Source organism: Enhydra lutris, unplaced genomic scaffold, assembly GCF_002288905.1.
Source record: "Enhydra lutris kenyoni isolate GAN:26980312 unplaced genomic scaffold, ASM228890v2 scaffoldscaffold3, whole genome shotgun sequence".
Classification (NCBI taxonomy): domain Eukaryota; kingdom Metazoa; phylum Chordata; class Mammalia; order Carnivora; family Mustelidae; genus Enhydra; species Enhydra lutris.
The window spans coordinates 19008850-19026387 of record NW_019154087.1 but is presented as its reverse complement, the minus strand read 5'-3'; the positions used below and the strand labels follow the sequence as shown (position 1 = coordinate 19026387).

The 17538-nt window shown below is 38.1% G+C and overlaps 1 protein-coding gene across 1 annotated transcript in view; it reads left to right on the top strand.

Annotated features, from left to right (window-relative positions):
• The first annotated feature begins 365 nt into the window (after positions 1-365).
• Positions 366-17538, top strand: part of LOC111155341 (family with sequence similarity 241 member A) — a 41688-nt gene continuing 24515 nt past the window's right edge. Inside the window, exon 1 of the mRNA XM_022515496.1 lies at positions 366-533. Within this exon, the coding sequence (XP_022371204.1) occupies positions 366-533 (168 nt within the window). The remainder of the gene's footprint in view (positions 534-17538) is intronic.

Here is a 17538-nt window from a genome sequence, read left to right as displayed (position 1 = left end):
CACAATCTCTCACACACACGTACATATAGTCTCTTCATGTACATTCTCACACAATCTCACAAACACGCGCGAACACACACAGTCGCTCTCAGTTCTCTCACACACGCCCCCGTTGGCTCCGCCCCCGCCCTGGCCCCTCCCCCGGGTGTGCTCCTCCCCGGGGGCCGGGGCGGGGCGAGCCAGTGACAGGAGAGGCCCGGCAGGGCTGGTACTTCTGGCACCCTGGCCAGCGGGGCGCGCTCCGGAGACTCCAGTCTGTGGCAGCGCGGCCGATCTCCGGACGGCCCTCGGGTGGCGACCGCTGTCTCGCGTTTCACGCTCGGCCTCCTCCGGCGGCCGTCCCGGCGGCGGGAGTTGGCGACGGGATGTGCTCGGCCGGGGAGCTGCTTGGTGGCGGCGGCGGCGGCGGCAGCGGTGGGGAGCGCGACGAGGACGGGGACGCGCTGGCGGAGCGGCCGGTGGCGGGGACAGAGCCGGAGCCCGGAGCGAGCCCGCGCCGACGCGGGCAGCGTCCGCTGGAGGAGCGCGAGCAGGTGAGCGGGGAGGGGCGGCGCGGCCCGGCCGGTTTCCCGAGCCCCACCCGGCGGCGGAGGGAAGTAGGCGGGCGGGCGGCGCCTGTGCTCTCTGCTCGGCGTGGGGCGCTGGTCGCTGCGGCGTTCGGGGAAGCTGCCCGGAGGAGCGGTTAGACTGCGCGCTCTGGGCCGGGCTGCGGGGCCATGCGTGCGTGGTGGCGGGTGCCTTGGGATCGCGTGTCTGGCGGGGTCAGCACAGCCCTTGTCCTGCTGTGGGGCAGAGGAGGCTCAGGCCGGCACCCGGGGCTCTGTGGAAGTACCTCCATAACGGTCACTTGTCTAAAAGCCTTACATGTAAACATTTTTTTTTCCCCAACTTCAAGTCGATACCCCTGTGCTGTGTTTTAGGGGATAGTTGCTCCCTTCCTGCCCTCCATCTTGGCATTTCTGAACACACACCTAGCGCCTCTGAAAAGGTGTGGGTGTATTTCTCTAGATATGCAATCAATGTCTGAAGGCATGTGTAGGAGCGAGTATTACAATAGATATCTTGACAGGGACTCTTCAAGAGTAGGTTCGTCACATGAACACAAAAGAGATCTAAACTTCATTTTAAAAGTGGAAAAGCAAGAAAATTGCTTTCTGTTAGTACCAAACGGAAAGAAGTATTAGTAAGGGAGGAGAAGTTGGGTAATTTTTGAAACCCTCTGAATTTGTTCTCACTACATGAAGTATCATAATAAGCATTACAACATATCAGTTGTCTTCAAGAGTAGGCAAGAAATTTAATAAAAGAAACTGAGTTATACGTAGGATGGATCTTCACCAGCAGAAACAGTAATTAGACTCTCGAAAATACCTGAGATCAGCCAATCTTCAGAATCACATTAAAGAGCAGGAATTCAAATGATTATCTGCCTTTGCTAAAGCCTGTAGTGTTGGGACAGGGAATTGATACCTGTCTCCTTTAATTATTCTCCATCTGTCCTTTTTGTAACATCTCACAGACTCCAATATCATCACTAAATGTATTAATAGGTAAAGTATAACTTCTAGGATTTCAACATTTCATTCAGAAAACAGAAATACCATTGCATGGGACACACAAAATATGCCTTAGCATTAGTATCGCTCACCGCGTAGAAGTGTAATTTTTCATCCTTATGACAATATAAGAAATGGCATGGTGACTGAAGCAAATAATTGGTTGCCAGGAGATCTTCCCGATTCCCTTCCTAATGCTACCCTGCTCCCCAACTATACCAACTATACCATGACTCAGTAGCTAAAGGGCTTGGTTTCCTCTTGCTTTAGTTCAACTGGAAAAGTGAAGAAAACAGCAACAGGAACTCCCTGGGTGGTGGTGGTGGTGAGGGAGATACATTCGAACTAAGGTTCTCAAAGTAAATTTTCAAATGTTGTAAGGGAGCTTGTAAAATATTATTTCATGTACACGTCTGTGGATTTTACATCATCAATATCTCTGGTCTTATCAAAATTGCTTATGGTACAAAGAAAAAGGATGACACACAAAAAAAATGAAATATATATACTAGAAAACATACATCCCAGCACTTTGCATACCTACTTCTATCATTCCCTGTCATGGAAATTTTTATTCCTGTATTCCTTTAAAATGGTTGAATTTTTTTTAATATATATATTTTTTAAGATTTTTATCTACTCATTTGACAGAGAGAGAGGGAACACAAGGAGAGGGAGTGGAGAGAGGGAAAAGCCAGCTTCCCGCTGAACAGGGAGCCTGATGAGGGTCTTGATCCCAGGACGCTGGGACCACGGCCCAAGCCGAAGGCAGACACCTAACAACTGAGCCACCCGGGTGCCCCAGAAAATGTTATTTTTTATTAATGATGTATTTTTGTACTGTAAGCCCACATACACAATAATTGAGAATTACACCTGAGATATGCATTTACCACAAATGAGCACCAAAGAAGAACTTAGCAAGAAACCAAAAATGAGTGCTTGCTTCCACAGCGCATATACTAAAATTGGAAAGAAACCAAAAATGAACAAAAAATTGGGGCAGTGCAACCCTTTGTATAAGAAGCAAGCTTTTGTGCTAAATCATTCATTGATAATATTATCACTAAGGCTTGTTTTCTTTTTTTCTCAAGTCCTACAAATGAAACTTAAAATTTTTATGCACTCCCTTGCAATGATGGTAACTGTAGATATAAAAATGTTTGAGGAAGAAGTAAATGAATTCAGTGACTATAAAATATATCCTGAGGAGTTGTTTGATTTAGTTTTTCTTTAGGGGATGGTATGTGTTTGTTTGTTATTTTAAGAGCACACAGACTCCAAATTACAAGAGAATATTTTTGAAAACTTGTTTTGCAGACTGGTTTTTAGAATTTAAAGTGACTTTTTCCACAGAAACAATGATAGACACAGAAACAAAACCAACACTAATTAGCTGGAAATGAGGCAGAGTCCCTCTTCCTGATGTCATTTCTGCTTAGCACACTCACTTGGTGTTCCACAGTCTTAGTTAGCCTCACGGTTGTTGAGAGAGAACTGGCGGCATCCGTGGGGGCAGCAGCAAGAGACAGCACAGACTCTCCTTTTTTTCTGGATCAAGGCTATGGTGGTGCTCTTGAATGCAGTAGCTCCAAAGACACCTGACTTTTGCTCCTGCAGCTTCCAGTGATTTTTTTCAGCCCCTAATTTTTTGTGTTAAATACCTTTCTATTTCTATTTCCTTCACTGAGTTTTGCCCTTACCTGATAACTTGATGAAGCAGGTTTCTTCCATTAGCTATTCCCCGGGCTAAGTAAAGGTCCCTCCACATGCATCCTTTCCTTCACTGATTTTTCTTTCCATTCCTGTCTGAAAGTTCTCATGCCCTTCCTTCAGCCAGGAAGTCTCTTGTATCAGCTTTGGCTGTACAAAACCTACCTTTATCTCATTGGTACGATACCAGCTGAGAATGTATCTATAGCTTGGTATTTATTTTGTGTAATACTGAAATAGTAATATAGGTATTTTCTTAATAACTAAGATTGTCAGCATTGCTTTTTTTTCTTACTATTTGTTCTTAAATGCCACTCCATCTGAGAGAAAATGAAGGTTCCTTTGTCTCTCCTGGTAGGATGATGGACAAAGGAAGCCTAGTTAAATTCAAGTATCCTTGAGGACCTGAAAGGAAGACTTAAAAGAATAGAACAGGTCCTTTAGATGAAAGAACTGTGTCAAGTTTGAAGTAGGCATCAGACATCTCAGAGAGATAACCAAGGGAAAGAGACAAAATGCCCAAAGGATTGAAGGGAGAGGGTATAACTATCCCACGGGTGTGTTGTTCATTCTATGTATGAGAGATGATTCAATGATATTCACAACTATGACCGTCAGGTGGCTTTATATACTAGAGTCTCTGATCTACTGCATAAGTAAAGGACTAAACATCTCTAGTCCTTTTATTATATGCCTACAGTGTGAATAGCATCTGCTTAGATGTGGCAGTTCACAACTTAAATAACCCAAGATGGCCCTTCGTACCTCCTAGAGCACAGAGATCCTATTATCCTCAGACTGACTTTAGAATCATTATCTTTAGCTCTAAGGTCATTATGGTTATTGAAGTAATATACTTTGGAAACTGTAGGAATAAAGAAAACTCTAGGGAAGGAAACGAAAGCATTTGAAATCCCACTCCAAGTAACATTTTATTAAAAAATACCAAACATTTAAAAAAATATATCTCATACAATGGTATTTCTACATTCATCTCTTTCTCTCTCTCATATATTACTATACTTGTATATATACACACATATATTTTAACATGTTTTAATGTAATACTGAATTTGCCTTCTTGTTTTAGCTACTTAGCGTGTTGTTTCATTTTCCCATGTTATGAAAAATTATTTGTAAAAATTATTTTAAGGCTGCCTAATAGTACATTTTCCTACTACTGTACATTAAGGTACAAACTTTCTTTTTAAATAATGCTATAAGGAAAATCTTTCCTTGAAAATCCTCACAGTTCTACCTTGCAATAGATTCCTAGAAACGAAAGAACTAGGTCAATGTGTCAAACTCATTGAAGCCTCTTGGAACATTCTAAAGGATTGCTTTCAAGAAAGATCACACCAATGTACACTCCCAGCATTGGAGTGTGAGAGTGCTGATTGGAAACCATCCGTGCCTCTAATGAATGGTATAATTTATAGATTAATCTTTGCCAATTTAGTGGGTCAAAATTATCTTGTGTTATAAGATATTGCTGGAGAGGTTTACTAAACCTTTCATGTATTTATTGAGCATTTGCATTTCTTTTTAATCATGTTCTTTGAACTTTTTTGACACTAAAATGTTAATCTCTTACTTCACATTGATTATAAATATTTTCTGTGCTTGCTATTGACTTTATAATTTTGTTAATGATATTTTCGATTTAAAAATGCTTTAAATTTTTATTTGCTAAAGGAATTTATTTTAGTAGTTTCATTCGCACATACCACACATATACACATGCATAATGTATATACATATCTATATCTGTTGAGAGCATTCTTTCTAACCCTACAATCAGTTAAATATCCAGTATTTTCTTGTGTGTGTGTGTATTTATGGTTTTATTATTATTTTTTAAATTCTGTATGTTTTGTCTCTTTAGAATATCTTTATGTATTGGGTGGAGTTATGGAGCTAATCTGTTTTTTTCTCTGCCAATGATTGGATAATCCACTTTCTCCCTGGCTTATACAATCCTTTATAATAGTTATAAATAGTAAAATCTATATTAAGCTTTTGCATTTTTGTTTGTATTGTGAACAGGATTTTTTTTCCCCACAAATAACCCTTTTGCTGCTGGTTTCTAGCTAATGGCTTTTATATATTTAGTTTTTAACTAGTTACCTTTCTGAATTCTTTTATTAATTCTAATGCTAATAAATAACAGTATCTCTTAGACTTGATTCCTTTGCATCTTCTAAATATATAATCATCCAATCTATAGATAAGGTTGATTTTGCTTCCTTTCAAATGCTAATGCTTCATTTCGACTTCTTGCCTTTGTGATACCTAGAACTTTTAGATCAATGCTCATTCATAGATAGGTAGATGAATAAATGAAGAAAGCTTTATAAAACCCATTGCCTGGGGCGCTTGGGTGGTTCACTCCGTAGAGCTTCTGACTCTTGGTTTCAGCTCAGGTCTTGATCTCAGGGTCCTGGGATCCAGTCCCCATCCCTCCGCACTCAGTGGGGAGTCAGCTGGAGAAATTCTTTCTGTCTTCCTCTCCCTCCTCTCCTCCTCCTCATGCATATGTGTGCACTCTCTCCTCTAAAATAAATTAATTAAAAATAAATAAAATAAAAGCACTTGCCAGAGTATATGTTCCACAGGATTATCTGTTTAAAAAAAAACAAACAGCAGAAAGAAGGCTTAAGCTTCCTCTTTGATCTATTAAAAATATGATCAACAGTATAAATTCTAGATCAGAATACCTGGGTTTGAGTCCTAACTCTGTGACTTACTATAACTTTGGGCAAGTTAATTAACCTCTCCAGATATCAGTTTCTTCACCTATATAAAGGGAATAATAATTGTATCAACCTTATAGGATTGTTGGGAGGATTCCATGAGTTAATGTGTATGAAGTGCTTATAGCAATCCACAGCACATAATAATCATATAAATGTTAGCTTTGGGGCCTGATTTTCAAACAGAATCCACACTGGAAAGAAATCTAAGAAATACAGTTTTCAAGTTTCCTAGCCTCTGCATTTAGAAAGTCACCATAGGAGGAAGGTGCTCCTATGTTTTAGGGTGCATACGAATCATCTCTTATTAGGTGCAGATTGTGATTTCCTTGGTCCAGGGTGAGGCCCAAGATTTTGCATCTCTAATAAGCACCCAAGTAATGCTTGTTTGGTCCCCCAATAATGGGTTTATGGTCAAAGGAGCGAGACTGATACAAAGTGAAGGTCAAGCAAAGCTTTATTTCGCGCCAAGCATCGAGAATCAAACTGACCATCAAACCAATTGGTCGGTGACGCGCCTTACAGAGAGGGCAATGACCCCTCCCTCCCTGCCTCACAGACTAACTTTTACAGAGCAAAGGCCATGTGGTTGGGCCTGGCCACACGCAGGTGGCAAATGAGATTGTAACACACAGAGAAAGCTGCACAGTCACGCTAGGTCACACATGGGTGGCCAATTGAATTACAATTCACCACATAGTAGCTATTTGAACTAGCCTATCACCTTGGTCAGAATTGGAGCCCAAAAGACGGGGCCCACACTCCTTGGTAGCTAGGGAGACAGTATGCCCACTTTACAGATTGGATGTCTCCACCTGACCCGACTCATCCCTGCATTCGGGCTGTTATCTCCACCTGACCTGACCCACCCTTGTATTTGGGCTTTGTTACCTGGGACTGGTTTTCCGGACTTGCTTTTAAGAAGTTCCCCTGGCGTGGGCAGGGTCGGTTTAAGTTTTACTGCATAAACAACAAAATGGCTGTTCAACTGAGGTGGGGCCGCTCTGGCTAAATAGGCCCTCACAATGCTGACGCTATGTCCATGTACCGCATTTTGAGTGGCAAGGGAATAGAGAGGATAAGCAAGTCGTCCATAATATTCACCACACTTGCCCTTCAACATAGTAAATACAGGTAAGGAAGTCCTTTAACTCTTCCCTAGAAAGATATATTTGAACTCTTGGTGAGGTACAAGAAGCCAACAGTAATTCCTCAAACCAGTGATTTGTTCTAGGTCCTACAACTAACTAGTCCTGGAAAAGACCAGACCCCAGGTCTCCAAATTCTAAAGCCAGTGTTTTTTCATATACGCAAAGAGGCCTCCCATATAATGGTAGAATAGTCCTGACAAAACTGCTGGTCTCCCTTAGACTGTGTAGTTCAAAACTAGATATCTGTTTATACCTACTTCTTTTCACATTGTACTTATTTTTCATATGTGTATTATTTATCTAATAAAAGAATGTGGTCTTAAGGAATTGTGGGAACTAGTTAAGCAGTCTGTAAATCCCTTGAATCATGCCTGATGCCGGAGCTTGAGGTTCACTACACAGGCAGTTAGGAAGGAAAGATGGATATAAATAATGGGGCAAATCAGGAGCAGCCTGGATGTCGTAAGCATGTGCTAACCCATATCCATGAAACCTTAACTGGATCCTTGACTTTTGCCGCTTCCCAGCTTGCCAGTGTGGATGACCTGCTATAGCAAGGGCCTTTTCTCAAGTAGCTAAACCCATACATCTGTATGAGGAGTTGGAGAAGCTAGAGGAGGATCTGGGGAAAGGGGAAGAAGTCACAGGCCCAAAAGCTGTGTCGCACTGACCAGGTGAGACAACAGATCAGCAACAACACACGAGCTACAGAGTGGCTGCTGCTGCCCTTCCATCCTCCAATCTTCCAAGAATCCCATGGTGCATCCTAACTTTGTTTTGAGCAGGAGTCCCACAGTCATGAAGATTTAAAGCCAAGGCTCACCACCATGAGCCTTGCTGAATGGTATGTTCTAGAGAGTGGTTCAGTCAACTGGATAGGGGTGATGCTGGGGAAAAGGAAGCCCCAAGGTCTGGATTGAAGAAACTGGATGATGTTTTCCCAAGATTTCCAGGGCCATGAGTCAGGAATTGTCATTTAAAAAAAAAAAAAAAAAAAAAAGCCAAGGGCATAATTGTGCCTCTTGTTAAAATACAAGTTCTGATTCAGTAGATCAGGTATTTCATTCCTCACAAGCCCTCAGATGATGCTGATGCCACTGGTAAAAGGACTGCACTTTGAGTAGCAAGATCTGCTCTCTTTCATACTTTTTTTTTTTCTCTTTTATACTTTTAAAAGCAGTGTTCAAGCAATAACTGTAATGAGTGTTATGAGCTTGGTGAGTTCACCCCTAAACCTCATCTTGTTCCCAAGGGCATCTTCCAGTCTTTAAAGTAACTCAGGGAATAATTTTATATATGGTAGGCCTCTTTTGTTTGTTTTTATCATTATCCAGAGTGGAACCTCTAAATCAATGGCTCTTTACTTGGGCAGTTTTGCTCACAGGAGATATTGGCAATGTCTAGAGACATTTTTCATTTTGAAGACTAGCAGGATACCACTGGCATCTAAGAGAAGGAGCCCAGGGATACTGCTAAACGTCCTATAATGCACAGAACAGCCCTTTACAACAAAGCATTACTTGGCCCAAATGTCAATAGTGCCAAATTTGAGAAACCCATCTCAGAATGTATTAGGGTTCCAGCAGTTTGACTTGTCAAGAATAATTACTCTGTTCATTGAGATTTCAATGGATAGTAAAAATTATTTTCTGAAGCCTATGTGCCAAACAGGTAGTCCCTCTTATCTCTTCTTCTAACAACTTCTCTTAACATTCTCTATTTTGTTCTCTCTCACATCCTTTTTCCACCCCGCTTTCCTACTACCCACCTCCTTCCTTACTCTTCCTATTGAGGGTCTCATTCTCCCACTGTCTTTTATTCTTCCCTGACCTCTCAGCTACTTTCTCTTTTTCTCTCTACTACCTCCTCTCCTCTGTAGAAGCTAAGCCTTATGGAACGATGAAAAGGGTTTTGGAGTATGACAATTCTAAGTTTGAATTCTGGCTTTACTGTTTTACTAATCACGTAATCCCTCAGAGACTCAATTTCCTCATTGTAACTGGTATTTTGCTACCCACTTCTTAAAGTTCTTATGAGGATTTGGTGACATTATGTATACAGAATACCTAGCATATAATAGACCTTCAATGAATATTAGCTCCTTATTTTATCCTCACCTTTCCTCTCATTTTTCCCTCTGGTTCCCTTCTTTTTTTTCCCTCTCAACTAACCACATCATAAAACTGTATTTTTAGTATATGCAATACTTAGGTTTATAGAATAAATATTACTTATGTATTGAATAAAGTATTAAGATTTACTAATCTAAAAATTAACTGTTTAATATTTCTCTAAAAAAAATTAACTCACCAACCTAAAATATGTTGCATTTTGTGGAGATCTTCAGTAGATTTTTTTTTTTTCAATTGTGCGTCACTTAACCGTCCTAGGAAAAAGAATATCCACCTTCCTCTGTACAAGTTATTCTCGATTTCCTATTCAACAGAAGAAGTAAAGCAAGGTTAAAGGGAAAAAATAAAAGCACCATGACCTTAGCTTGTGCTGAGAGGCCTAAGTAAAAACTCTTTATCTTTATTCCCACCTTTTTTAAGCCTTAGGACACTTTCTTCATTTTCTGCCTTCTTCTCTGGAGTTGCAATCTTATCTTGCTGTAGCAGATTCAAAAACATTAGGAGTCCCTACTAGTCATGTTTTGGTTTATTAAGTGTGTTGGATGTTTGTGTGAGGTGTGTGTGTGTGTGTATGTGTATGTGTGTGTATATTTAAGGGACAATATTAAGAAAAGCAAAAGAGTAGTTTCATTTCAGCAGAGAAACTGAATTTCTAGTTAACGTGATGCAAAAGATATTTTCTGTCTTCTGATCTATTTTTCCCTCATATGCAGTGTTGTTTTTTTTTTTTTTCCATTTAACCTCATTGGCTGCTACACCTTTTCTTGGCAAAGGAAGAGGAAATGATTGGCTTTATTTGTTGTTACTGTTTTCTTACAGCATCAACTATAGCTTATTGGTGTTCTGATCAAAGAAAAAGCAAAGTGCAAATGTTTTGAACTTTATGGAAAATATAGAATAAAATTATTATTAATACTTAATATCTACTGTTATGAAATATACTGTTATGAAAATTAAATTTCTATTTATGGTTTTTACTATACTTTCTTTTATATCGTATTTTCTAACATCTCTGAGAGTTTTTAATTCTCTTTTTCAATTAATCTGAAAAAACTGATTTTTTTTTTTTAATCTTCCTGATCAAAATCTTACTTGAACACGTGTAGACCATCTACAGAGTCAGGGAACATACATTTGATTTCCCATAACTGGCAAATTCCATCAATCTGATTGAATTCAGAATACCTTATTTATGGTGCTCAGAAGTCTTCTAGTGACATATAACAGAAGCTATTGTTACTTCCCTAAGTTGAGAGTTAAAAAAGGAATGTCAGGGCACCTGGGTGGCTCAGTTGGTTAAGCGTCCGACTCTTGGTTTTAGCTCAGGGCGTGATCTCATGGGTTGTGGCGTCAAGTCCTTCATCAGGCTCTGTGCTTAGCAGGGAGTCTGCTTTGGGATTCTCTCCCTCTGCCCCTCCTTACGGCTCATGTGTGCACACGCACACACACGCTCTCTCTCTCTTTCTTAAATAAATAAATGAATCTTTTTTAAAAAAGGGGGGAAGTCAATTTTAAGGAAACATGTTTGATTTTGACTACTTTCAATAGACAAGCTATTCCATCTTGTAGTAACATCTAGTGCACATGTAAGATATTCATGTCTTTAAAAATATGCAGATTTTAGGAAAAGTACAAATTGTGGAAATTTTTAACCTATAGCTTGAATTAATCATATTCTTCATTTCATGGCCTAATACTATCTCTCATTAGTTCATGCATAGCCTTTTTTTTTCTTATTTAATTATTTTTTCATTGTGTAGCAATTCTCTTCCTCTACCATAGGCAACTTTTTAAAAAGTGATCTCTACACTCAAGGAAGGGTTTTAATTCATAATCCTGAGATCAAGAGTCACATGCTCTACTGACTGATCAGCCAGGTACCCCATAGGCAACTTTCTAAATATGTTTAATAACTTTGGCTGAAATTGTGTGTTACCTTTTTGAATACTTGATGATTTCAATAGGGTATGTTTGCAAATGTGATATAACACATTGGATCCTAACTCTTAACTATAGAGAACAAACTGATGGTTACCAGATGGGAGGTGGGGGGAGAGATGGGTAGAATAGGTAAGTGATGGGAATTAAAGAGTACACTTTTCATGATGATGAGTGAGTAACGTATAGAAATGTTAAATCACTGGGGCACCTGGGTGGCTCAATGGGTTAAAGCCTCTGCCTTCAGCTCAGGTCATGATCCCAGAGTCCTGGGATCCAGCCCCGCATCAGCTCTCTGCTCAGCAGGGAGCCTGCTTCCCTTCCTCTCCCTCTGCCTGTCTCTCTGCCTACTTGTGATCTCTGTCTTTCAATTAAATAAATAAAATCTTTAAAAAAAAATAGAAATGTTAAATCACTGTATTGTACACCTGAGACTAATATAACACTGTACGTTAACTACACTGGACTTAAAGTTTTAAAACTTAATAAAATATTGGCTCCTATTGGTTAAAATGGAAATGAATACAAATTTTAGTATTTTTCAGTTTATAATGATTTAACAGACCAATTCAATAACTAGCCCATGGTACACCTGAAACTAATGTGTGTGTCAATTATACTTGAATAATATTTTTTAAAAACAATTTACAGCACTATATATTAGAAAGGGCTACTTGAACTGTATTTAAATTATACCTTAATAAACCAAACCAACTTAAAATAAAACAAACAAAAAAGAACTAGCTGATATTCTCATTGATTTTTCTCCTCAAAAAGTTTTTTTCTCCTTTACTGGATCTATGTAATTTCAGGAGATAAGTGGAAATAAATAATAAATGCTATAACTTTGCATTTAGTTAGAAATGGCAAACTAAGAGCACCTGGGTGGCTCTTAATTTCTGCTCTTGATTTCAGCTAAGGTCATAATCTCAGGGTCATGAGATTGAGCCCCATATTGGGCTCTGCACTCAGTGGAGAGTCTGGCTCTCTCCCTCTCCCTCTGCCAGCCCTCCACCTCTAAAATAAATAAATAAATCTTTTTTAAAAAATGAAGAAATGGCAAACAAGTATAAATCTAATAATAAGCATGTTATAAGTTATAATATATGATACTGCAGTTAGGTGAAGCTTTATATGGTTGGTAAATTTTTATGTTTACATATTATTATGTACATTTTGCAAGAAATGAAAATTGTGATTATATTTAATATCCAAGGAGCAGGAAAAGTGTACAACCTCACTAGAAATAAAAGAAATGCAAATTAAAATTATTAGCAATTATTTTTCACCTATCCAGTTGTTAAAGATTAAAAAGATAAGTGGTGTGTGTTTAAAGAAATTATACGACATAAGAATACGCTACAGTTAAAAATATAAACTGGTTCAGTGTTTCAGAAATCTGGTATCAAACCTCATGAGTCCATACTATTATTGGCCCTACTTGATAGATGTAAAAAATGTAGCACAGGGAGCTTAAGTAATTTATTGAAAGTGTCACAGCTAGTAAGTTGTGGAGTTGAGATTCAAACCCATGCTTAAAGCCTGAGTTTTTAACCACCAAGCTAGTGTTGGGCCATGAAGCCAATTTAGTTGATTGTGAATAGGATAGGATAGATAAAACTTTTAGAATCTATCACACATGGTATGAGTGTCATTTTTTAGATCTTTAGTTTATATGTACCAGTTCAAAGTATAAAACATATTTTTAATGTAGATGATAGTCAAGATCCCAAGTCAAGATCAAGATCATAGCTAGCTCCTTTCTGTCTCAAGGTTTTACCTGGACTCTTTTCCCCAGCTCTTCCCTTGACAGAGCTTATATCATCAACCTAGCTGTTACCTCTCAGATCCCAGCTCTGCTTACCACATAGAATCTCCAACCCACCCAACTTCTGTTCCTCTATTATGTTATATTTTCTTCATAGCTTTTCTCACTATTTGAAATTACCTTAATAATTTTTTTGTTAAAATATTTATTCTCTGCCACTCTCCACTTCCCCCTCACACACTCAGAAGAACATGAGAGCAGAGATCACATTTTGTGGCAAATGCTTCAATTATTTTAGCATCTCTGGGGTGTAGCATAGAGTGTGTAAAACCTTCTATCCAAAACAACACTGCTGGTAAAAACTCAATTGATGATTTGGCTGAAGTAATGTGGCTTCCCAAGGGCAATTATGACAAAAATTAGTTTCAAAAGAGAGAGGACTTTGGGGCACCAGGGTGGCTCAGTCATTAGGCGGCTGCCTTTGGCTCAGGTCATGATCCCAGGGTCCTATGATAAAGGCCCACATCGGGCTCCCTGCTCAATGGGAAGCCTGCTTCTCCCTCTTCCATTCTTCCTGCTTGTGTTCCCTCTCTCTGTGTCTATCTTTGTCAAATAAATAAATAAAATCTTCACCAAAAAAAAAAAAAAAAAAGAGAGAGAGAGAGAGAGAAAGGACTTTGTATATAACAGGAACATTCTCTATTGTCAAAATCAACAGAAAAGAAACCAATAATGTTAGTTGTGCATTGACCTAAGGATCCTGGTAAGATACTTGTAAGAATTTAGGCAAGGATTATCTTCCTTGATATGCTATATTTTAAAACCACCCATTACTGAGAAGGTGAAAGGCTAATGAGCATAGGATCTTGAAATACTAACTGATATTAACTTACGTAATTGGTCTAAATTTGCAGATTTATTTTTAATTTTTCTTGAGTTCAACATAGGAAAGATAGTAGATAAAACCCAGAACTAACATAAATTAAAATTCAGATCAGTCATTTTAATAATAGCACTGTTAAAGGATAATTTTCAAGAAGAGGTAAAAGTGTAGTGCTCATTAAATATAAAATGATCACACATTAAGGATTTTACTTAACTCATCATTAATGAGGGACCCAAGCAAATGTTACAGCTGATTCACAGGTGAAATAAAAAAGTCAAAAATGTATATGGAGAAAAGATACGTTGAAATAAACTTACAAGTGGAGTCAAAACTGGCTTTTTCCCATAGGCAGGGGAGGGAAGACAATTGAACTCCACCGAAACAGAATTTATTTGTGTGTCTATAGATAAGAATTATTTTTCAGTGCTATTGGTTATCTAATTATAGATGTAAAATACCTCGAAAGCTATGAAGGCTAAACAATATTCTAAACAATGCAGAATTTCCACAATTTTTTTTACTTATTCTTAATTTCCTTATAGTAATAAAGAAACAAAGTAATTTCTAAAATTTGCTACATGGATAGATTAATTGTTGGATAGTGAGCGTACTTGATCTCTCCTCTTAGAATGCCCCGTGCTGCTAGAAAATATTAATTCTATTCTCATCTTTTCCCATGACAATATTATATATATATACATATATATATATATATGTATATATATATACACATACATACACACACACACACACTTTCAATGTGCATATGAAAATACGTGACTGGGGCGCCTGGGTGGCTCAGTGGGTTAAGGCCTCTGCCTTCGGCTCAGGTCATGATCTCAGGGTCCTGGGATCGAGCCCCACATCAGGCTCTCTGCTTAGTGGGGAGCATGCTTCCCTTCCTCTCTCTCTGCCTGCCTCTCTGCCTACTTGTGAGCTCTGTCAAATGAATAAATAAAATCTTAAAAAAGAAGAAGAAAAAAAAATACATGACTTATATATATGTGAAAAGCAAGGATTGATTTATATTTGAAGTTCTTTCTGTTGAGTTAATAGCTAGACTTCACCTGATACTAAGATAACTACTGAAAAATTTTGATGAGAACAACATTGCTGCTTTCATATCTATGATGAGTTTTTATTCAGCAAATAAATTCCAACTGCTTGTTCATATCCTAGCATGTGTTGAATGGTTATTGGTTTCAAAGACATTTCAACTCAAGAGTTTCACAGGAGCGTAGAAGTACATTAGTTTGCATTTTTAAATTTAAAGAAGGGTAAGAACAGAGTGATTTCTTACAGAGAGTTAACCACTTAGTATGACCATCCATGCTATCAATAAAATTATCCAGTATAAAACACTGGAGAATAAATATATGAAGACAAAATTAAATACCAAACTTCATTATTCAATATGTATGCATAGTCTATTTAACAGTTATATAATTAAAGGGATATAATGATTCTGCTATTTCTGGATAATAATATTCTCCCTTTGGAGTTTAAATGATTAACTATTTGGAAATCTGTCTTTGGACACTTTATACTTAGCTACTGTTTTAAGACTTCAGTTGCTTTAACAGCCTGGCTGTATACTGAAGATGTTTTCTTTATCTATTTGTTTAATATTAAACATCAATTGTTTTAACAACTGATTATAGTTATTGTGTTATTGACAGTTTTCAGTATTATTTGTCTATTCGTTATTTTTCTGTTTAGCATATACTTTCTCGATAGCTTTTTATTCATTCATTCACTCAAAAACTTTATTGAGCTTCTATTTTCCAGGCACTGTTCTAGGTATCTTTATATCTAGGATATAAAGAAACAAGCCCAAATTGTTTTCCTCATTAAACTTGCATTGTAGTAGGGGGAGAGACAATGAATAAATTAACAAGTAACTGGGTTATAAGTGCTATGGAAAAAAATAAAAGGAGGGGAGTTGGTAGGGAGTGTGGGCATGGCATAAGGTTGCTGTTTTAAATGAGGTGATCATGGAAGGCCTCACTAAGGTGACATTTGAGCAGAGAACTAAAGGAAGTGAGAATTACTTGGCTGTGCCCCTTCTTTTGCTTTGACTTCCTAGGAGGGTAGAACCAAATTTGAGGTTTGGTTTTAGTAATTGTGGTAACTTATCTTTCCCCAATCTAAATTCTCAATTCTTTCCCACCCATCCCACCTTCCAGTTCTCTGTTTTGTTTTGTGTTTTCACTTGTTCCTACTGTAAGTAAATTCAAACTCTTTGTGGAAGAAGAGAGGGAAAAGTAAATTAATTATGGACTTACAAATTTCATTTCTTATAAAATACATTCCTTAAGGAGTATCATATAATCACACCTTATAATGAATTTGTTTAAATTTTTTTTTCAATGTCTGGTTCAGATCTTTTGCATAAAGGTTTGCATCACAGTTTATTAGAAAGCACTCAGATTTATATTCAGAAGTCTACCTTTCAATCCTGGCTAGTTGTCTGATTCTGGGGAAGTCACTTGACCTCTAAAGTTTAACGACACACTTGATGATGTTTTTGCAGGACCAAAGGCTTGGAATGTGTGTGTTTAATAAGTTTATTGAACAAATGGCTAATAAGCAAATAAAAATGGGAGAGGATTACATTTAAAAATTGGGGAAAAATAAAATTAAAACTACAGGGATTTTTTTTTCCTGAAAAGATTAAAAATACTTGGCTAATTGTCTTCTCTTGGCCAGGGTGTAATTAAAGTGAGAGTCTTTAGCATATAAGCCATGTAAGCAGTAATAAAATCATTAGAGTGCATGAAATCTTCAACAGGAAAGACTATAGAGTAAGAAGAGAAGATGGCCTACAGATAAGTTCCTGAGGAGTTCTAACATAAACTCAGAGGGAAAAGTAAACAAGAAAGGACAAAGGAGGTGAAGACATCTACAATGACTCACAGGCTTCTTGATTACACTTCTGGCTTATGCCATTCTCTGAGGTAGGAGACCCTGGAGGAAGACCAATTTTAGGACAGACGATTATGAATTTGGTACAGAGCATGTTGAGTTTGAGATTCCTGTAAGAAATCCCCATGGAAATGTTGAATATGGAGTTGAGCATGCAAGTCTAGAAATCTGAAGAGTTGCCTGAGCTGAGAAGTAATGCTCAGAAAAATAAAAAACAACTATGAACATTTTATAAAAGTGCAGGTCATTGTAATTAGTAAGAGAGAGTACAGCAGTGATTTGAGTAAATATCCTTCCTTATATATTAAACAGCTTAATGAGACAGAATATGGATAATTTCTTTTGTGTACCCCATAGCACTTGCTCATAGTAGGCACTCAATTATTATTTACTGAATTTAACCAAATTGACTAAAGCAATTATTTTGCAAGGCCAGGCTGTTCTGTAAGTCAAGGATTGTGAATTATGGGAGTTGGAGTTAAGTAATCAGAGGTTAGTGATACTCAGAGAGGACATGACACACACCAAGAACTGGAGTGTGGTTTCCTGAAAGTAAGCAGCTGTCGGTCTGGCAAATCAGTCAGGTCTGTGCAGATTTGCCACAAGTAGGGCACAACACATCTTGCATAAAATGCAGGTGCAAAACATGCTGAGAGGAGAGGATCATAACTTTTTAGAGTAAATACAGACTTTGTTACAGTGGGCAGAAAACTTGT